The sequence below is a fragment of the Bradysia coprophila genome, unplaced genomic scaffold, assembly GCF_014529535.1.
Source record: "Bradysia coprophila strain Holo2 unplaced genomic scaffold, BU_Bcop_v1 contig_350, whole genome shotgun sequence".
Classification (NCBI taxonomy): domain Eukaryota; kingdom Metazoa; phylum Arthropoda; class Insecta; order Diptera; family Sciaridae; genus Bradysia; species Bradysia coprophila.
Genome location: NW_023503608.1, coordinates 11,437,334 through 11,460,738, shown reverse-complemented (window position 1 = coordinate 11,460,738; position 23,405 = coordinate 11,437,334). Strand labels below are relative to the sequence as shown.

Genomic DNA, 23,405 nt, shown 5'->3' with positions numbered 1-23,405 from the left:
AATCTTGGAGACAAATTGGAGAAGAATCGTACCATCGAACGAATTGTCAGATCAAACTTTTAAGCTGAGCCTCAGCCGAGCTGCACTGAAAGTTGGCAACTTTGTAGTTAGAACACCATTACCTGTGGCAATGAACGAAATAAAGTGCTGCAGAAAATTGTTGAACAATCAACATCAACCATCACCTTCAATAATCATCATTAAAAGATCACACGTGAATAGAGAACTGATTGTCGCAATAAGAAATAGAGATCGCCTGGCATCGTTAAGTAATCTCTTTAGTGCCAATGATGTACTCGCTCGCCAATAAAACGAGGAAAAAATACTAGTATTCAACTTAAATGAACGCTTGAAGAGTATATACGAGACCGAGCGACTTAAAGGAGCTTGTGGAGATGCAAGAAAAACATTAAATGATCTACCGAAGATTTCGAAAACGCTTGCGAGGTTTGTTATATAATTTTTGATTTTTAATTTATGTCGTGTACGTTCGGTTGTCGCGTCTTTGGAAAGTCCTAAATTTAATTGTCGTAACTGTAAGGCAGATATACCTGAAAATTAATTAAGAAAAGGTTCTTCTAGAAAATGATCAGGTGGCTATGTTGGTCATGGAACACTTTGTGAATAATGAATAATAGTAGATTATGCACCTCTGTCTAAAATAGGGATCTGAATCTGAATCTGATCTGAAAATTTTGATCTGATCCGATTATGATCTGAAGTCGGAATAGTTGAATCCAATCTGAGCCTGAAGCGATCTGAAAGGTTCTGGTATTAAATTAAAAATTCCAAAAATTAAATCTTTTCTTACTTTTTTTGTTTTCAATCAGTTCCTCTTTGCGATTTCCTAAACTTGCAAGACTTTATAATAAAATTGCATTTTTTGGTCATAACGATTTTCAGATCAGATTTAAATTTTCAGATTTCAGATCGATCTCTTTCATGTTTTCAGATTTTAGATCAGTTCAGGTTGCAAGAATTTCAGATTGCATTTTTCAGCCGAAGGTGTCCAAAGCATACGGTATTTTATCTGCAGAGAACAGATATATCGGGATCAACAAATTTTCCCTAGAGGAATAACATCAAAATTATCATTCTAAGCAGATGAAAATGATCCACACTAGTAGACGCCGAGCATTGCAGACGTATTATAATTAGATCTATTCCTCCTATGAGTCACTAGTCACTATACTCCAGTTAGAATTTCAGTAAAAATGTGATGAATCAGCTTCTGAAAACTCGTTTTGTACCAACATTTTGCTCGTCAAAACTACTATTAATAGCAACTGTTTTCGTCCACTTTTTAACATTAAATTTTCTGTGTTATACTTGCATGTGGGCAGGTATGAATTTGATTGAACTTGTTGGATCTCGTAATTCGCCGGGATGTAAGAACACTTTCACTTTCATTTTTTAATATTTTTATTCTCAATTATACATCATTGTACAATCATGATTGTATCTAACATTTTTCTTACATTTTTTTAAAAGTTATTTTCATTTTTCTTTTCTTTAAATTTTTATTATTTTTATGACTAACTTACATTTTCTCGAAAAAAAAATGTCTGCACCTCTTATATGGGGTTTAGTTGGTAGTTAACTTCATTTTAAAAAGTATAGGAAGAACTACCTAAAAATTAATTGATTTAAGTACCTGCTTAAAGGCGTTTATAGCAATTGTTTGTGTAAATACTAAGAGGAACTCAGAATTAAATCAATTAACATCGCGAACAGACATCTACTGAGAATCTCTGGTTTGAGACGAATTGCAATAATTTTACTAATTTATTCACTGGTATGTGGTGTAAAATGCAAATTTCAACAAATCGAATGTACATTTTACTTCAAAGTACATAAATTCAGAAAAAAAAGCTTTATTAGGCCCCATTCGATTTGACAGTCATTCCGAAAACCGAAAACATGAAATTACCGAAAAGTTTGTAAATCAATAAGTTCAATTGTGAACCTTTAGCCATAGCACTGCTTCTAGCATTACATAGAAAATATTTGTAGGCTGATGGTATCAGAATAGGCTGTAACGGATCATGCATTAGCAAAATGGTTGATATTTTCTACGTGATTTACAGAATTTTTCTTGAGATTTTTCCGTCAATATTTTCTACTATCTTCTCTGCTTAATAAAAGAAATTATCGAAATTACTATAAACGCCGTAAAAAAATATTCATAAATGCGTCACCGATGCGTAGAATGGTCGAATGTACTTCATTCGTACTTAAGCCACGAAATCCTTTTAAAATTTGATTCCATTTAAGATTCTTTTGTGTGTGTAAAATAAGTGAGCAGCTGTTCTCCTACAGTGATGCCAAAATACTACACAATTCAGCAAAACAAGAAGGTGAATTACGAAATACTGCTAAATAATACTAACTACAGATATGCACCCTAACTCAATCGAACGCACTGCTCAAATATTCTATTTCATATATTAAATCAACGTAAGAATGTCTGATGTTAAATTAAGTGTTTTCCCTTACATCAATTCGGTTTTTTAAGTGTTCGTAACAATAAGTACTCCAGCTTTGTCTTAAAAATAAATAAGCATCAGCGTTAATGTGTAGGTATAATGTAAACAGTTATATAAAATATAAATCAATTTTGTTGTGTGGAGATGTAAAATGGTATTTTCAATTATTGTTTCATTTACTCTGCTACATTTCCTTCGATTCGATCTCCCTCGCGTAGCCATTTAGTACCTGATTTTTTGGAGAGAAAATAAAATCGATTAATTAAACAGCAACATATCTTTAATGGTTGGAAGTGTTGGAACCAAACTCCAACCTGACCTGAATCTTAAATTTTTAGGGTGTATCAAATTGGGTTCGGGTAACCCGAAATATTTCGTGAAAATGTGTGACACTTGGTGTTAAAATTACAAGCTACCCGAACCCAATCCACTCTGAAAATTTTAGGTTCCGGTCCCGACCTGATCCATTCTAAAAACTTCAGGTTCCAGTCAGGTCGGGTCGAACCGATTTTCGGGTCCGGTTCAAAACCGAAAATTTCAGGAACACGTAAAGTTCGGTTCGAACTTAAAATTGTAGTTCAGATTCCCGATCCCGATCCGAGCCTTATGAGTGATTCAATTCAAAGTAACTCAATGGACACTCTACATTTCAAAAATTCCTAATCGAAATTCTGACCCACACATCAAAACAGCAATGCAAACATACCTGTAATAATTAGGTTTAAATGGACCAGCTTTGTTCAGACCCATGTATTTAGCTTGTTCGTCCGACAGTTCCGTTAGATGTGCATCGAAAGTAGGTAAATGCAAACTAGCTACGTACTCGTCCATCTTTTTTGGTAACAAATAAACATCGGACTTGTAGCGTCCGGGTGGCGCATTGAACAGTTCAATCAAAGCCAATGCCTGTGTGGCTGAAGTGACGGATACGACAAACGATGGTATGCTGGAACACGACAAATTCACCAATCGACCTTCGGCTAGCAAAATAAGTCGTTTGCCATCGGGCCATATGATATGATCCACCTGTGATCGGACTTTCTCCCAGGTCAGATCCGGTGTGCGAAGATTATTCTGTGGAATGAAAATGTTATTACAACGAAGACGGGGATTTAATGTGTGTACGCACCACATCGATTTCTGTATTCGAATGTCCCATATTGCACACAATGCATCCGTTTTTCATTTTGTCCATATGTTCGCGAGAAACGACATTTTTGTTTCCTGTTGCCGTAATAACAATATCAACGGTGCGTACGACTTCGTTCAATTTAACAACTCGAAAACCATCCATGCTTGCTTGTAGTGCACAAATCGGATCGATTTCCGTAATGTACACAATACAGCCAAGGCCTTTCATCGCCTGCGAACATCCTTTTCCGACTTCACCATATCCACAAATAACAACTTGTTTACCACCAAACATAACGTCCGTGGAACGTTTCAAACTGTAAGACAAAACTAAATAAAAATCACAAAATTACCAATTAGTTCGTGCATCCGACTCACCTGTCCAGAATTGACTCTTTGCAACTGTACAAATTGTCGAATTTGGTTTTCGTAACCGAATCGTTAACATTCATAGCTGGTACGGTTAATTTCCCAGCTTTAGATAATTGATACAAACGATGCACTCCAGTGACGCTCTCTTCAACAATGCCCTTAACCATTTTGAACATTGCCGGATACTTTTTTAACATTAAATGTGTGGCATCACCGCCGTCGTCTAAGATCATATTCGGTTGCCAGTTTTCAGCGTTGACGCATTTGTCAATGCACCACCAAAAGTCTTCTTCGGTTTCGCCACGCCAAGCGAAAATCGGAAAACCAGCTTCGGCTAGAGCAGCAGCTACTTCGTTCTAAAAGTTTTCAAAGATTTTCGTTGAAATTTGATAGTTTTTATAGAAAGGGTATGATGAACATCACCTGTGTGGAGTAAATATTGCACGCAGCCCATCGCACGGATGCACCCAATTCAACCAAAGTTTCGATTAAAATAGCCGTCTGTGCATTTATGTGTGTACATCCAACAATTCGAGCATTTTTCAACGGTTTATCATCACTTGCCCGTTTCCGCAACGCCATTATACCCGGCATTTCTTGCTCCGCAATTTCGATTTCCCGTCGACCGAAACCGTGCTGGTTGATACTGCGAACACAAAAATCCGATCCGCCCGTTGTATTCTTCTGTACTTTCTCTCGTGGAGAAACATCGTCTTCTTCAGAGCTGCTGCCAGTGTAGGAAGCTAGTGGTGTTGATGGTTAGGACTTATTTTCTTAACTAAGTTTATTTGCACAAATACCAACCTGAACTGAATGAGTCTGATGAAGATGCTGACAGACTACGGCTGCGATATCGACTGGTCTTCTTTAAAGCGCCAGATTTAGTGTCCTTCATGGTTGACGGAGAATGGCGTAGATTGTAGAAATAATAAAATGAAATGAGAAAAGAAAATCTTACTGTTGAGGTGCGACGATTTCATTGTTCAACATTTAGAGAATAAAAGTACGTCGCTGGGGAAAAATAAATTTTGGGAGTGTGTCAATACGCCAGCATCACACCATCAAAACAGCAATTTCCCCTAGCAACGCGGTAAATTTACATAAAGCTGAAAATAGTTCTTCCGTCGCTTGCGTCTGTGAGAACGACTATTTTCGGATCTATAGCAAGAGAAGTATTATTATACTCGCTACGTGTTCGAAAAATGACTCTGAGCAGTATAAGCATTTGAAGTAATCCATTTGCTCAAACACGTTACGAGTAAACTATACTTTTACATTCTTTAATGCCGAAAAGCATAATTCTTATCGTTCTTCAAGCACTACTTTAGTAGCAGTTTTAGCAAGTGACGTTATATTAATAAACTCGGGAGAAAAATGAAAAGTTGCGTTTTCATGTGGTTATTGATCTCGTCTTCGCCTCGGACCAGCACATTTCCAGCGAAAGTTAAACTTTTCAACTTGTCCACCCTAGTTATAAATTAAATAACTATTTTGCTTGCAAATGTATTCATCAGATTTGTGTGACTGCACTCCTTAACGAAGTTCACAGTACACTTGTAAGCAAATTAGGAGCTGATAATTAATGAGATAATGAGTTAATTGTAAATGACGACAAAAAAGATCCCATTCAGGACTATCGATCAAAATAAGTCGTGTTTAACTACATAAAAGCATTACGTGTAGTCACTTTGTCTTAAGTTATTAACTTAGTGACATAATTTTACTGGCCAATACACTCTTGTTTGCATAACTAATGTCGATCAACTTATCAACTTTGCGTTGTCAAACGTTTATCTAGATAAAGAAAGCTATATATACTTATATATAATTAAAGTCAGAAAAAAATACATCGAAAACATATAGCCATAAAACAAAATATACGTAAAGAGTAAACGGTCTTAACGAGCACCTTACCAATTTTGATCGTTGCCCTGGAAATGAATTGGAAGCTTCCGAAATTCCCTATAAATTAAATGGTCAATTGATTTATTTGCTTTTCAGACATGTGTGGTCTGTGTAAGGCATGCAGTATTTGTCGATCAAAAAAATTATTTATGAAGCTTGAAACAGTATTATTGTTCTTTGCGGCAACGTCAGTTTGCAAAATTATTTGTTGAATAACTGGATAAAATATTGTATAAAATCCACCTTGCATTAGGCATTTGAAATGAATGAGTATCATTGTAAAGGGTATTTGCTGCCCTCTTTTAGATCGGATTTGAAATAGTTGTATTACTTGTCTATTTAAGCGCGAACAACTAATTGTTCGTCCTCTTTGTTTCAACAATTAGTTGTTCGCGCTTAAATAGACAAGTAATACAACTATTTCAAATCCGATCTAATAGAGGGCAGCAAATACCCTTTACAATGATACTCATTCATTTCAAATGCCTAATGCAAGGTGGATTTTATACAAATATAAAATTAAAAGGATTTATACAAACAGTTGTCTCCAAGACACATTTTATTACTCGTAATTCGTTAAGGATGACTATCATCTCTTGTCGATAACGACTTCAAGAATAAACGAAGGTCTTACCAATGCGGTCTTATATAGCAAAACGCAAAAAATTAAGTAAAAGATTTGAAAACAATTTCTTGAAAATTAAATGAAGTAATAGATCAGCTCATAAAACTGTTGATATGTTTGCGCCTATTAAAGAGTAATGTTACGTCGTTACGTCTTCACAATACCAATAAATTTGCTGATCAAAAACAATAATTCTGTCAGAGAAAATTAATTTTGTTGACCGAATTTTTTTTTATCTAACTGGGTGTGTTAACTTAGCTATTAATTAACTTTTCTCATCCTTTAATTTTAATTTTTTAATTTATAGTTTATACATCGAAGGCAGAGCTCACATGTTATCCCTTGATTATAGAAAAAATTATGGGAAAATCGTTCGTTTGGATTTAACAATTAAGAGTCAATTTGCTAAAACTTCGAACAAGTTGTATAAAACGGGAAAACGAGCCATCGGCGATTTTTGGAGGGTATACAGTAATTACGCCAGAAAAATTAAAATGGACTCGAAGAAAAGTGGAATTCTAAAGAATTTTTGTGTTAATCAAAATCAATCAAAATTAAAGCGCAACGAAAGTCATGCCGCGGTAGGTTCATGGTGTCATGGATAGTAGAGTAATATTTTTTCCCTAAAATAGCTACTGCACCACATACACGAAAAATTTCTAAATGTTTTAAAGTCCAGCATATGCGGCGTCAACACCTCTACCAATGACCACAATTTCAGATAAATGCGTGACGTATTGTCGGTGATATGCAACAAAAATTTTTTGGTCACCCTAGATTCAATTACTGTATACCTTCCAAAAATCGCCGATGGCTTGTTTTTAAGTTGTTCGAAGTTTTGGCAAATTGACTCTTAACTACGTTTAGCACTGCTAAATTAGCAGTAGCAAAGTGCAAAAACAAGAAACATTTATATTCCATTATTTGATAATATATTATTGATGATAGTGATGTAGAGTTTCTTCAACCAATCTTCCGAAATCATGTATGTACTCAATCTTTCTTTCTTTTTTAAATTGACATTAACCATTGGAAACAACAAAGACATGTCAATATTTGAACGTAAAGTCAGTTTTATGTTAGCGTTTCGGTTTGTTTAAACAAAGTTATTGATAAAGGTGTCAAGATATTCAAATATTAAGTGTAACAAATTGGTCTTTTGTATGTCAACAATAAACTGAAAAATAAAACAGATTTTTTAATGGCTATATTGTACTCCTGTGCCCGATTAGTGGCTCGTTTGAATTGAAAATTACGGAAGTCAATACAGTGAGAGTACACTGTGAAATGGACTTTATTCTGATCAGAGCTTATCTTCCAAAACATAACTTCGTAAAAATTCTAACAAATCTGAAAATTCCTACAACTTACGAAACACTTATTTCGATAATATCAGAAGTTGTAACCTGTTGGTACTATTTCTTTCTTTAACGGACCCCAATCTGAGCATGTGATCGTATAAAACAAATTACTCACTGCCTTTCTTCACTTTTTGAGGGACGCTTCCTGTAACTGACAGAATTTGTGGATTTTATCTTATAATGTTATGTACCATTGTGCAATTTGATAATAATTATTGGATGTTAGTACCCTTTCAAGATATCTCTCCCAGATGCTACTTTGAGAGGAAATAATTATTCTTATCGCGTTGAAAGCACCTGATCTTCGTTTTGTTTTGATAAGACAGTGAAATTTGTTTTTTTCCGCAAGACTATTGTTTGCGTATTTGACCTTGTATTTGACAATAAATTTTAATTAAAACAGCAAATATTTGCTTCTTCTTCAGTTACCAGTTAAAAACCAGTTAACGTCAGTTGATACATTTAATGTAAATTTATTGTTAAATTTTAATGAAAATAGATTTTGAAATTCAAATTTACGTACACCGGGAGATAAAGTTTAATTAGCTGTATTACAGTTAACGTCAGCAGAATTTTTGTCTAACTTTGACTCAGCTGGTTTACCGACTCCTACAGTATATGTAGCTATACTGCTTGTACGTACTGTTATACTATTTTAGTCGCATAAAGACGTGTAAGATGTGTGTTTGTTGAGCGAAACAGCTGGAACAAACTAATACACAACTTTGGTTGACATTTACTGTACTGGGAAATTTTAGCTTAATGTAGCAGTTTTGAATAAAATACCTCGCATTTTAGTGGAACAAATGATTCAAATGACCTTTTGTGTTATAATAATACCTCCACTTCGGCTCGGATCAACAACTCATAAAGGATCATTTCTATCAACTGTCTCATATACACGTATGCATAATTACTGACACAATAAAATCAAATCCATTACAATCTCACAGCGTTAAAACTATAATATTGAGGATGTACTGACATGTGAGCTATCGTAATGTCACCATGTTATGAGCGAAATAATGCTTTTTGGCTATAAAATTCAGGAAATTGCATAATACGACAAATGATTTTTAGATAAAAAATAATGCAAATTTCCAAGAACCTTCACAGTTGTTGAATCACGGTTATATTGTTTCAAAACATCTTCTATTTACCATTGACGGTAACTCCTCAATAAATACAGGGTCGTATCTACAGCATATTTTCGAAGAAGTCCTTACGGTTATCCGGAGGTGGAAACGGATAGATAGAATTTATGTCAAAGGATGTTCTGATGTGTATAGAGTTAAGAATTTTATTGATATTGACTTTTCATATTAAATTTTCCTGGAACTTACAGCACAATTTCCCTTTATAGTGTGCTTAAGTTTCCATTTTCCATGAAATGTAAAGTCTGTTTAGTAAGTATAAATTTGTACATTATAATCAACCTGTGTCAGATGTATCGTTTCCATGGAGAGCTTAACTCAACATTGTTCCACTTATATACGGCTCTGTTTTGAATGTCTAAGCAAAACATACTAGCTCTGATGTAAGCATCATAAATGTGTAATTTGCTTTTGACACTCTTCAAACACAAACTGTGCTTAATATGTAATTGCTGTGTACACACACTGTGTCTTTAATTTTCTTATTTTAGCAAAGAGAAAAATGTATCATTAAGTCAACCAGTGTTAAGTTAAAGACAAACATACTCTTGTTCGTCATGCGATCCCAGTTGAGGTTTTAAATTAATTTAAATTAACAAAATTTGTGCTCACTAAGTACGACGATAATAATTTAATGAATAAAACTGTTATGCGAGCTTGGAACGGTTAGAACTAGTATGTTTTGAATTTCGAAATATGAGATAATGAGGTTTTTTTGAATGAATCAATAAAAATGATGTGGGATCACGGTGAGCTTGAATTTTTTTTTATTCGGCCCCTTGTGGACATGAAATGGTTTTAATGGGTTTTGTAGAGGGCGGCACCACGAGTAAGAATAACATAACAAGAAAATATTTCGATGGGAAATTTTTTAATTGGATCGATTTTTCGTTTTTTTTTGGGACCTGCAAGAAGCTTTGAAGATCTTTTTTAAAGGAAAGTCATTCAACTAGGTCGCTGTGAATTTTCAAGGCTGTATTATACGTAGATTACTTTCATTTTCTCTTATAAAGTATATTCAGTTATTTTACATAATTTAAGGTCGAAAGAAGATTTTTTACTCGAAATCGGTTTTTGTATGAATCGCACCCATGAGTAAATTGCACTATCTCGAGTCAAAATTTTCTTTTGTAGTTTCTCCGATACTTTCTCCATTCTAAGCTAATTCTGCAACATTATAGTTGTTTCCACTAAAAATGAGACATACGTAGAAAATTGAATGGTCGTTCAGGTCTAACAACAAAAATTGTATCAGAATGAATTACAAACTCATCCTTCGACCTTTTATTAACCCGTTTAATTATGTAAATTAACCAAATTAACTAAAAATACTTTTTGACAGAAAATAAAAGTAAGCCTTCAAAATTCACATCGACCTAGTTGAATGACTTTCCTTTATAAAAGATGTTTGTTGGTAGTCATGAATGTCATGATTGGTACTGCTCAAAAGCTTAGACCTCAGGCTAAACAGTTACTATATCTTTGTGATCAAACAAGTCACCGGTAGGGTCCAATCAGTCTTCGAAGCTTTCCGCAGGTTCCAAAAAAAACGAAAAATCGGTCTAATTAAAAATTTTCCAATCGAAGTATTTTCTTGTTATGTTATTCTTACTCGTGGTGCCGCCCTCTACAAAAACCACTAAAAACATTTCATGTCCACGAGAGGTCAATTAAAAAATATTTCAAGCTCACCGTGGGATATGAGTCTGGATCACTGATATGATGGCTAAATGTTTGCATTTATCGAATTTGATTTTAATCATTTTTGTTTATTATTTTGATTTAATTTTGTTTGTTTGTTTGTTCCAAACTAATCAGTTTTTTATCGATAAATTTACCTTATTCGACGAGCCCCCTGGATCAGTAACTGGTGTATCAGAAATGGTTGACAGATTCGATTTCGTTCCGACTAATATTCCGGTCAATTGTTGTTGTGATGCAACTGGTACATCGTGCATATTTATTGTCACTGTGGGTTCACTCATTTTTTTCGATAATCTAAAAACAACACACACCAATTGACAATTTTAGTCTAAAGTTGGAAATTCCAAAATTTTGATTCACAATCAAAACTTAAAAAAAAATGAAAAGATTCTGTAACGCTGTATCAATCAAACTTGAACTGAATTCGTACTGAAACCAACTAAAACTGACTACATGTTTTGTTGCTAGCTTTAATAAAAAGTGAATTCATTTTACACTTATACTTTCGAATATAATTGTAAGCACTGTAAGTAACGATGATATATCTGTGTATCGTAACCATGTGTATAAGATTGTGATGCTATATATATATGATGCTTTTATTGCACATAACTTGGTTTCTATATTAAGACTATAATCAAATATATCAGAAAAAATGTACAATTCCATGAACACAAAAAAATGTCGTGGAAAATGTTTACAATTGAAAGCTATTCACTGCTAATCTACAAATTATCTTCATTAGACTTAATCTTGGAAAGAAAATTCAAATAAGTATGTTATATATAGCTAGGCAGAATTGACGGTTACATTGATTTCTTTTCGGATTATACCAGTTATAATCGTGAAATCATCATTGAGTTCTTATATTGTGTTACACACAATTACTTAGATGTTGTTTTTTGCAAAGAGAAATGTGGAAATGAATGAATTTTGTTTACTTTTCGAATTTCCATATGGTATCGTTGTTATCATACGCCGTCATGGTTAAGAATTGTTTGATTGATTTAAATCACATTATTTTAGTGATTTTAGTGGTCTCGTTACAAAGTGTCGCCAAAATTTAAGAAAAAAAAACAAATCAAATTTCAATAAATGTCTTAAAAATTGTTTGTAAGGATCTTTTACTTCTCTCCAGCCAAAATTTTCATGGAACAACTCAAGGCGGTCAAGCGTTAAACAAGGAAGAAAACGAAACGAAACGGAAAAATGACAAATGAAAATCGCCGAGAACATAAATCCTACAAATGATTCCAAGTCATAAGCATTAACACAAAAAAATATTCGTAATGAGTATCACACGCACCGACAACACTATACTACAGCACGATAAGAATATTGACATAAAATTCTACTTTCTATGTTCCTATCATGACCCTGTGACAGATTTGAAAACAAAAAAAAAATTGTATGAAAGACGAGCCTGACATTGAATTATGCGAACAAAACGAGCTAATCACTTTTGTGCTTTTTTATTTCGAATGCACAGAAGCCAAATGAACATTGTTACCGTCAATTGTCTAGTTAGATGTATTATGTGACAAGGTAAATATACCAATCTGAATAAACTGAATTGAATGAGCGGCCAGGAGGGAGCATAATAATAACGACTACGTGTCTATAATTCAATTTTTTCGATGTCGGATTCAAATTAGCAAAACTGTTTGGATGACTATAATCGTTGTTCCATTTCGAACCGGTGACATAACAAAAAATTTAAAGATTTATGGCTTTCGTGCATATTCTGCACTAACAAACCCGATATAATTTATTGATTTTGTATGTTATTTAATATGTATGTTGAACAAATGTACAATCATCAAGAACAATCTGTCAAATTTCAGATTTTCTATTCACGGAAAAAATTAACAACGCACATTCATAGGAATCACCTCCATTCATCCATTTAAAACACAAATTTTAATTGAATCTTTTCACAAAACGAAAAAACCTTTTTCACTTGAATTTGAGAAAAACATCATTTAGGAAATTCTCGTCATACTTACAACGCTACGTTGTATATAGTTGGGTTAGCACTCAGGAACGTAATAATTTTTCTTTTAAGTTTGACACACAAAACGAAAATAAAGAATTTTATTTAACGAACGATTCGGAACAAAAACTATACAATTAACCGTGATTTTAACGAATTATTTAAAATATTTCAAATGAACGAAATAGGACCCATTGAACACAGACTCTGTGTATTCCGAACTTGATTATGAGACATATTTTTATTTTTGCTATTTTAACCTTCTTTATTTTTATTCAATAAAAATGTAAACGTGTGTTCCAGAGAGATTGATGTGTGTGTGTGTGCCGATTGTTGTTAGGGTGGCCAGATTGTTTTTTTTTGCATTTTCAGAGACATGATATATTGGGAGTTGGTTCACCAAAGAAATATTTAAGATTTCGTTATAGATCTCTTCATTTGGCAGTATCTAGTTCACTTTGACTATTTTGTGTGTTAGCCAATTGTAGCTAACTTTACAAAGGCGAAATATTTTTAAATTCCCGAGAAATTAACCTCAAATTTCAGCATTTTTTGGAACAATTGGAATGACTTTGCTTTGCTTAACTTCAAATGTAAACTTTTCTTTCTTACTTTAAATTGTTCAATCAACTTTTAAGTCCAAATTTTCAGTTTATTCGTTTTCTTAACAAAGAATTCAAAAATTACCCTGTTTCGCGAAGTTTGCTGTGTTAAGTTATCAGTTAGCACACAAAATTGTGGTATGCGATCGCACTGCCAGGGGTCAACATTTGGATCTATTGACAACAAAAGTAAGTGAAACACTGTAGATGTGACCTCTTATACAGTGGATAAATTTAGAGAAATACAAGTTTTGTGTATATTCAGTTTATCCTTCTTTCAACCCTTTTGACAGATTTTGATACTTTAATATGTCTTATCTCCCTTTTTTTAAAAAAAAATAGAGTACCCAGCCGATATGCGAACACGGCGATGTACAGGTACTTGCTATCTGATATAAAAAAGGCAAAATTTCTTTGAATTTAATTTGATTCGTCATCAACATCATCTCTCTGTTAGCTTTGCATGTTTTGCATAGAACATATTTTTTGAAAATAACGCAGACACAGTTATCCTGTCTGAACATGAAAAAGGATGTAAATTAGTAATGGTTGAGTTTATCTATACTTTAGTTATAGTTTAGAGTAATAAAATAGCGATTTGCGTGACCTCCCCAAAGTTTATAGCCTTGGTATTGACGACTGTAAAGCGATTAAAAACGGTATTACACAGAAAAGAAAAGAAAATATTTAATTAAAAACTAGTGTACAAGACCAACGAGTGAACAAAAACAAATCAAAAGTTACTGTCGTAGCAGTCGCAGTCACTCCATGCACTCGCGTTCCACACATTCCACATGACGTGTGGTATTTATCTTAAATAAATTAACTACGATCAAGGGACATTTTGCATGAAAGCGCCAATACGTATTGCCAGTCTATTTTTATTTAGTCTAAGGTGTCCCCATAATACGTAATACAAGGAAGTCAATTTTGGGTCGTGCCGCAGACGTTACTTTTAATGATCCTGGTTCCTGCTTTTTGATCATGCCTGATTTGTAATCTATTGATTATTTAAATAAGTTATCGTGTAAATCGAGAATAAGTTTTTGGTATATAAAGGCAGTCCATTTAATTCGAAAGTCAGAAAAAAGTAAGGAAGTATAGATTGTAAACATAAAGTTTTATTGTAAGTGTTTGAAATACGGTATTTTTGTTCTAATGCAATTCGTATTAGTATAGAGATATATAGAGAGAGAGAGAGATGTGTACTGTTTAGTCAGTATAGTCATTAAAAACAAGGTTCTGAAAGAACAGGGTAAGACGCCCACGAAGGCGGGTGATACCAACTTTGTTAAACGCACTTATTACAAATTGTGTGCAAATTCAACTTGACCAAAATAATTTTTATTTTTGTTAAGTTGAAGTCGCCATATAAATTATCATAAACGTAGACGACACCACAGAGAAATATTGATGTCACCACCTTCGAGATCAAGTCAGAAGTGTCTTAACCTGCTCTTTTAGAACCTTGATTAAAAATTGGTTTATTTCCAACGGCCACAACAGATACGAATACAACTTTTCATGCTGAGGTCCTAAATTGAGAGAAAGATTCCGAAATTTATGCCCAAGACATGAGAAATCTTTTCACATTTTTTAACAATTGCTGTTTCAGAGACAACAACGGTGCAAAATGTCCAAATTTTCAGTCCCAACAATGTTGGCAATCATGGTTTTGTTCTGTGGAAGCTTTTTCGAGTTAGTTAATGGAACTGGTCAGGTCTCGCAATGCTTGACACCAACGGCTCTCGGAAACATCAACAACATTCCTTCCAATAGACAAACAAGTAAATGCAGCACTGGACTCTATTGTCATAAATGGTACAGTAATACGGTCTGCGAAACTAATGATCCAGCCCGTGCCAAGGAATTTAAAGCTTGTTGTGAATCTGCTCGATATGCATACCATACATTCTATGTCAATTAATTCAATTTACATGGTTTTACTGGAGCTGTCTAGTAGTTGTTTCTTTCATTCTGCTAATTTTGGTCAAAACTTAAATTAAATTTCTCTTACTCTCACGGAACTTTGAAAACTGACACATTTTCTGTTTTGTGGTTTACTAACTTTTTGTGAATTTTGCATGTATTTTTATATGGAGAAATCAAAAAATAAAAGAAAACACTGATACAGAAAATGTGCCGGTTTTCAAAATTTCGTCAGTGTAAATAATAAAAATGTATGTGCAAGAAACTGAAGGAATTAGAATACCCCACATTATAGCTACATGTCTTTTGTTGATCTAGAAAAAAAGCTAAAAGTCCTTATAAGGACATACATGACTTTCCCAGGCCATATCTCAGGCTCCTGTGCATAGATCATGGCCGGCTGGCTGAAATCAGAAGTAGTTGAATGGGGTAGGGTAATTTGGCACCATGCAAGTTTGATGCGTGCCAGTTTCCACTGTAATGTGAATTTAGCACAGTGCCAGATTCACCATCTGAAGAGTAATTTGGCACCATGCAACTTTGGAAATTGGCACACGGTAGCCATAATAGAAAAAAAAAGTGAATGGTGTGCTAATCATAGTTAGCCGTCTGTCACTATTAGTCAACATTACTACTTACCTATGAAGGAAAGGCTTGGCAAAATTTAGGGAATTGTGATGTTTCGATTCGAGGAACTACGATTCGCTCTACTTATCCATTTTTTTTTTCGAATGAATTATTTTTCGCGAATTTTCACGTGACTTTTACACACAAACTGAACGATATAATATTCGCGAATTTTCCGTTAAAAAAATCACGGAATGAGTGATCGTTTTTTCTTATTTCAATAAGATCGTTTGTAGGAGTTAGAAGTACACATCGAGTATCATATGTTCGCTTGTGAGACAAATTATTGAATGTGTCTGGATGCCTTCGAAGCTTTTTTGCGACCTTTTTTAAAAGGACGAATTTCCTAGGTTTTCCAGCGAAAGGTAGGAAAACGATAATTCCTCCAAGACATCGCAACTTTTATGCAAGATTTCGTAAAAGGACGAATTTTCTAGTTTGGAGACAAATTATTGAATTTCTTTCGGTGCCTTCAAAGCCATAGCTTTTTGCGTCATTTTGTAAAAAGACAAATTTCTTAGTTGTGTGTGCCAAATTCTCAAAAACCTAGGAAAAAAGGTAATCTGGCACATGTGCTGGATTCCACTTCATGTAAGGAATTTGGCACACGCTACCCGTGTGCCAAATTCTCGGATCCCGGATGAGCTATTGAAATACCGACAAAATGAGCTATCACAACAATACCTCGAAAAAAAAATTCACCCAAAAGAGATGACTTTTTCACTTACAAGATTCTTGAAAATTGCATCTCGGTGAAACTTAGTGCTTTACTAAAACGACGGTAAAACATTTTTTTTAAGGTTTTTTAATTTTTGTCGTACATAGTGAAAACTCTGCAAAAGCATCTGTAGATTTTTTTGGTTCGGACCCACAATCCAGCTACCTCGTTTAGCTCGAAAATTACAAAAAAAAACAATGATGCAAGCTTATATTGACTTCTAAAAAAACTTTTTGCTGATTATTATTGCTAGTGCGATGGTGAATCGCAGTAGGTCGGAATCCGGAATCTCTAAAAATTAAAATTGAAATCGACACACCATAATCAACATGTGGCGGGAAAATAGCTTGATAACACTTTAATATAAATTTGATTGACAATTAATTCAAAAATCATAACCCTAGCCACCATCTACACAGTACACAAGTTCAACCCGTCAGCTAGCGGCTAACAAACATGAACAACAAAGCGTCTATCATAGGTATTTATTACTATCAGCTCCAGTATATAAAATGTGATGTGATACTTATAATGAAATTTTTTTTTTGAATTTCGACGATTACATTATTTGCAATCTCAAATCGCCCAAATATACCACTTGAAAGGTACCTATATCCAATAAAACTTAACCAGATAAAAATTCTTTTAACGTGTAGCTTAACGGTTACGTTGATATTTCAGAACAAGATACTTTGGCGGTATAAGGGACACAAACAGGGTATCTGCAAGAAATATGACTGTTGCGTGTACAAGAGACAACGAAATAAGTAGAATTAAGTCATCTTCATGTCGCTTGTGTATTTACATGAGTAGCTGTTACTTGTGTAATTGCATGTAATTGCATAAGAAACCAACGCAACGATAAAAACTGAAATGTTGCCAGATGAGAATTATATTTGAAAATTTGCTAAGTTGGCTTAGTCGAACAAATTTTTTGTGTCGTGAAATTGAGAAGAAATAATTGTTGATCGTGACAAAAATATTAAATTTATATATGCAAAAATGGATGAAATTAGTGAACAGGAAGAACTACTGTCGTATATTGAATTCCTTCAAGTAGCAAGTGAATTTGTTGCGATTGAAGAATCCAGCGACACCGACGAATTTGTAAACGAATCTGAAGATACAGCCATTGATAATCTTGAAGACGACGACGACATTTCAATTAACATAATGCAATGCATTATCAATTTAATCGACCTGGAATACATTTTGCAAGCTGACAATCCAGAGGTACGACGCAAAGGAGAAAAAAGATGGGGTGTACATCCCCTGAATCAAATGCGACGTGAGCAAGGGCATTTCGAAAACCTTTTTAAGGAGATGTTGTCTCACGACCAAATAAAGTTTTTCAACTTTACGAGAATGACACCCGAAAGATTTCAGCATTTGTTTGAACTGGTTGAAACCAAGATTACGAAAACTTCTCCTAATGCGATTCCACCTATGTGTAGACTTTTGCTGACCTTACGGTATATTTCTGATGTTTAAAATCAATTCGGTGAAAGAACGTGAAAGTACTTCAGTTATTTTATTTCAGTTTTCTTGCTACTGGCGATACGCTGACGAGTCTACATTACAATTTTCGTGTTGGGATTTCTACAGCTCACTACATAATACGTGAAACTTGCGATGCATTGTGGGATGTTCTACAACCAACTTATTTGAAGTTCCCCGAAGAGGAAGACTGGATCCGAATCGAGAAACAGTTTCGTGAAAAATTGAATCTTCCGAATTGTGTCGGTGCATTGGACGGAAAATTAATCGAAATATTTGCTCCTTCACATTCCGGATCTATATACTTCAACTACAGCAAATATTTCAGCACAAATTTGCTAGCGGTATGCGATGCTCTAAAGAGTTTCATCTACGTTGACATTGGCAGCTACGGTCAGCAAACGGACGGTGGGGTGCTATTCCATTCTACATTCGGCAAAGGCTGGACATGAAAAAATTGAATTTTCCACTACCATCATTCCTACCCCACACATCCGTCGCCTTTCCATTTTTTTTCGTCGCCGACAGTGCTTTTCCTTTGAAAGAGAATCTACTAACTCCGTATGCAGGCCGTCAATTGGATTTATCAGATGAGGAGGCAAATTTCAATAAAGAACAGAGCAGTGCCCGAAAAATTATTGAAAATGCATTTGCTATTTTGGTGCGACGATGGCAAATATTTAAAGGACCGATTGAGATGCATCCGGACAATATAGATAAAATTCTGAAGGCTACAATCGTTCTGCACAATTACATAAAATCCTTTGACGACCCAGCAGCAATCCGGTACATGCGCGAAGACAGATGTAAATATTCCTCGAATGAGTCGCTTCGAAGCTTTTACGAATCGGGTCTCCAGCTGGCCGCTGCTGACTCAAGTGAATACGCTAGTGCCGCCAGAAATACGTATGCAAATTATCTCAAGAATGTTTTGTGAAAGCCGTTCCGTTGTTAACTGTTCAGTTTTTTGTTTACATTTTTTAAGCGATAGATTCATGTTCCATCTAGGGCATTTTTCACTGTCGTGGTATAAATAGATCTCTCTTGTCAGAATTCATGCTATTTTATTTACCCATATGATCAGAACTATTTACAAATATGAAATCATTGTTTACCTTTTTGACTGGCCCATATGATCAGAACTATTTACAAATGTGAAATCACTGTTTACTTTTTTGGCATCATTCGATGTTTTTTTGAAACAAACCCTTGACTACTCGTACTGGATTTGAATTATCAAATAAAAATATTATGGCACGTATTGCTCGACAAGATCTAAAATTTCGCGTTCCAATTTTGGAAGTCGCTCCTTCGGAACGGATGGCAATCTTGTTCCCAAATATGATAGAAACGGACCATGGGGTGACTTCTGTGCCTTGTCAGTGACTTTGTTGGTAATTGCCGTCAAGCAACTTTCCATTCTTTGACGAATTTCGTCAATTCGTTTCTCATTTTTGGACGCTGAAGTTGATGTCAACTGGGCAACTCGGGCGATATTTGGAGCGATAGTTGAGCTTCTCGCTGATTGACTTGAACGGATTGTAGTTGCTGCTGAGGATGCTGCAGGATGTTGCGTTGAAGTTGTTGTGTTTTTTTGGATTGATGATGATTGCTGTCGCTGGGAAGAGTTGGGGACATCGTTAGACGTCATCTGAATCTATCAAGGAAATTAAAGCGTTTAAAAGTTAACTTTCTCCGATCGGAAGTCTGAAAAATATATTTACTCTGGGAAGGTTAACTGTTCGTGCAATTACGATTTCACCAGTCTTTGGGTCGTAGCAGCGTGAGGCATACGGTGGCACTGTAATGTTTCCAGTCGATGAACTGGTACCTGGATGAGGTGACATATAGCTGTCCATGTCCACAACATTGGCACCGACAATTTGTTCGACATTTTCAGATGATGGTTGTGCTGCAGTATCACCAATGTTGGTATCATTTCTATCATCCCGTGATATAGTACGCAGTACAACTGAAGATTGATGATGATGGAATGTTGACTCGTTTCGAGAATATTCCGAGGCAATCCGTTCATGGCAGTTAAAAATATTCCCGTCTGTTTGCTGTTGATCGATATCGCTCTGCTCATGCTGCGTTGTGTCAAGCTGTACGCACGTATTCAGACCATCATCGGTAGCTAGGCCTCCAAGTTCATCCACACCGATTCCTGCTTCAATCTCGATCTCAACAGCATTCGAATCACCACCATTCGTTTCTTCGGTACCAAATTCATTTAGCATTTCAGTGTCATCGTCATTTTCATCAAATTTATCATTTGTGTACGTCCTAAAACATGAATTGAAATAGCGTACAATTGCAAAACGAATGGCACCCTACAACACGTACGATCTTGGTTGAATAAACGAATCCAGAAAATTCAGGCGCTCGTAGAAGACCCAATTTCTTGAAACTGCAGTTTTATAACGTCTTTTCAATTCACTGCTTCGTTTTTCGCGAGAATATTTCTGGCGGAGCGAGGCGTATCTCTTTTTGGCATTGTCAACTAGAATTTACATAGTTTTATTAAAATCTCTGCTGTTTATTTACCATAACAAACAATACCAGTCATTCTGCTTTGGTTAGCGATGTTTTGCCATACTTCCTCTTTCTTCCTTGTATTTTTGAACTCCTTCATCGACTTATCGTAAATTATTCTGTTGTTTTGAATCAAATTTATGAACAAGTCGGTAGTTGCTTCCATTCCTTCCATTTTTCACAAACAAATTCAAAACTGATTTTGAAGTTTAAAATTAAATATCGACGCACGAGTAGATTGACAAAAATGTGTAACGATGAACGATAACAAATTTTTTCAATCAGGTAACACTAAAACATTCAAATATAGTGCTTATGTAATAACATAAGCGCCGGCTTCACATGTAAATACACAAGTGGCATGAAGATGACTTTAAGTGTGATCTGTGTAACCTTTGATTTATTTAAATGATGACGCATTGGCTACGTATATAATGTTAAATTGACACTAGAACAAAACAAAATTCTGTCAATTTTGACACACCCATTAGGATTAGGATAATTTAGTGGGATGAACCCTGCACCTTGACCTTAAATGGGCCTGTTGTGCGTACTCATTAATTCTAATTCAAGCATTCTTCAACTCGAAATAATGTATAAGCTTCCATCTGTAAATCAGAGATAGTCGTGGTTGTGACGTAATGGTGTTATGTTGCCGATGTGGCTTATAAGAACTACCTGTATATTATGGTATAGTTGAGAGACACAATTAATGATTAATAACGGTTACTTAATCACCTTGTGATTAGAAAAAGCCAGGCAGGATTGTTCACCCCGGGTAAATCAAGAAGAGAAAGTCAATGCTGGTTTGAACTTTTAACGTTAATTTAATGGAATTGTCAATAAATTATTTCGCTAGAGTGACGAAATGTAAAATCTTCGTTGGCTTTTTTGAGAAAACCTTTGTATGCACCTCTTTAATAAATAATTTCATCATTGTAACACTCGGCCTGCGGCCTCAAGTGACCATATACACTCGTTATGTGATATATTTGTAAATATTCATATTGGCTCTCTCGCTCTTCCATTTTTCTACTCGCTCTACACATGAGAAAGAAGAAATCGGTATTACTAAACATGATTTTTATATGACGACATCGTGTGCCTAAAAAGGCATTTACCACTCGGTGGCATAAATGACTATTATTTAGCATGTTAGTAGACATGTTAAGTAATCTGCTGAATTACGTAACTGAGTCATTTTTAAGGTAGATAAGAGCGATACGGATACCACGTACTGCATTTTGCCACTTTATAATACAAGTTCCAATTGAATTGAATTGCGTTTTTTAGAGATATTTGGCACTCGATATAAAAATGGAGAATACTTTCGGAAGTGAGTTGTAGTTTAGTTATGATTTGTAATTAAATGTAAAATAGTTTTTTTGTACCAAGAGAGGAAGAGTCAATTTTTTCAACAAATCGACTTTGTGCATCGCACAATCGAAATACGACATATTTTGCCATGATAATACGAACGAAATAAATATCATGCGGGAAAAAATTCTTTTCTTTACGATTTATTGTGCGTGAAAGGAATCACATGTATTTTTCCATGACTATACGATTGGTCAAATTTAATATGGTGAATGTGAAGTGTGTATGTTTTCAAGTAAATTGATGTGCTTTGCCTATTTCAATTGTCCGATGCACAAAACGTTGTTCGTACCTCGACAGGAAATTGATTTTTTCAGGACACGTCCTAATTTTAACTAACTTTTTACCTAACTTAGGACTGGTGCTGAAAAAATCGTCATTTCCTGTCTTGGTACGAAATAGTACATTACTATACCAGTGAAGTAATTTGATATCTCGTATCCAGATATCCAAAAGTATCCGAGAGCTTCAGCCCGAGGTACTTTTACTCATCGTGATACGAGATATCAAATTATTTCACGTGTAAAGTATGGCGTTTTACTTCACGATCGAGGGAAAGGGTCTTCACTAGTGAGGGAAAGGCCACATTACCTCACTAGTAAAGTAAAATACTATTTCCTGTCTTGGTACGAAAAAAATTCTATTTCCTGTCTTGGTACACACAACGTTTTGTTCTTCGGACAACTGAAATAGACTAACACCCAAATAAATCGATAAATCACTTCGACGAACAATCAAATCAACAAGTAGTCTACCACAACTCGTGCGGGAAAATATATATGAAATTTCATTCTCGCCTTAGATCAACAAAAACCAAGTATTTCAATGCTATCTGGCAGATAGTATCTACGATTAAGAAAAAGGTCGTATTTCAGTTATCCGAAGCACAAATGTTTTTAAATGTGTAGCGACGCGAAGGAGACCAATTTCTTTTGAAAAATTTGAATTAGGTCTCCTTCGCGTCGCTATGTGTAACTTCAGTTAGTCTTATCGTCGGGTCTCACACGTTACTCTAGCTACACATAGCGACACGAAAGAGCAACGTACTGCAAGCATGAGTGACCCTAGGGACAGCTGCCACATCGAGAAAGTATAGTAGGTATGGTTTGTCCATACAAACCGGAGGAAATAGCGATTTCATACAAACAAACTCACCTTTCAATGAAAATGATTGAAAGGTGAGTTTGTTTATATGAAATTGCTATTTCTTCCGCTCCATACAAATTTCGACATTAGACTACACAGTCAAAGGCAGTCAATTTTCAGCATAAATTGCTTCAGCTGTTTTTCAGCTGATCCACACATACAATCAAAACGGTTTATACTTGTTTATACGGTTGACGCACGCGCATGATAGTGGTAAAACCGTATAAAGACGTATAAACGGTG

General features: G+C 34.9%; 3 protein-coding genes across 4 annotated transcripts; 1 reads left to right on the top strand and 2 right to left on the bottom strand.

The window, feature by feature from the left end:
• Nucleotides 1-1,516: 1,516 nt before the first annotated feature.
• LOC119081012 (adenosylhomocysteinase-like 1) lies at nt 1,517-13,011 on the bottom strand. 2 transcript variants are annotated; one of them, XM_037189693.1, is made up of 9 exons: nt 12,745-13,011; nt 10,873-11,032; nt 5,904-5,951; nt 4,794-4,878; nt 4,413-4,732; nt 3,996-4,345; nt 3,616-3,934; nt 3,193-3,560; nt 1,517-2,715 (listed from the first exon to the last, which is right to left on the bottom strand). In XM_037189693.1, the coding sequence occupies exons 2-9, from the start codon at nt 11,017-11,019 to the stop codon at nt 2,709-2,711; spliced, it is 1,644 nt and encodes a 547-aa protein (XP_037045588.1). In that variant the 5' UTR covers nt 11,020-11,032; nt 12,745-13,011; the 3' UTR covers nt 1,517-2,708. The 2 variants fall into 2 exon arrangements, with proteins under 2 accessions (XP_037045588.1, XP_037045590.1); XM_037189695.1 differs by lacking the exon at nt 5,904-5,951 and having other exon boundaries at nt 12,745-13,010.
• A 4,598-nt stretch (nt 13,012-17,609) lies between these two features.
• Nucleotides 17,610-19,150, top strand: LOC119081134. The gene is made up of 2 exons (XM_037189879.1): nt 17,610-18,079; nt 18,148-19,150. Exons 1-2 carry the CDS (start codon nt 17,610-17,612, stop codon nt 18,554-18,556), a joined length of 879 nt encoding a protein of 292 aa, XP_037045774.1. The 3' UTR covers nt 18,557-19,150.
• Nucleotides 19,151-19,353: 203 nt separating this feature from the next.
• LOC119081133 lies at nt 19,354-20,960 on the bottom strand. The gene is made up of 4 exons (XM_037189878.1): nt 20,667-20,960; nt 20,451-20,607; nt 19,859-20,390; nt 19,354-19,761 (listed from the first exon to the last, which is right to left on the bottom strand). The coding sequence occupies exons 1-4, from the start codon at nt 20,812-20,814 to the stop codon at nt 19,354-19,356; spliced, it is 1,245 nt and encodes a 414-aa protein (XP_037045773.1). The 5' UTR covers nt 20,815-20,960.
• Between the last annotated feature and the right edge of the window lie 2,445 nt (nt 20,961-23,405).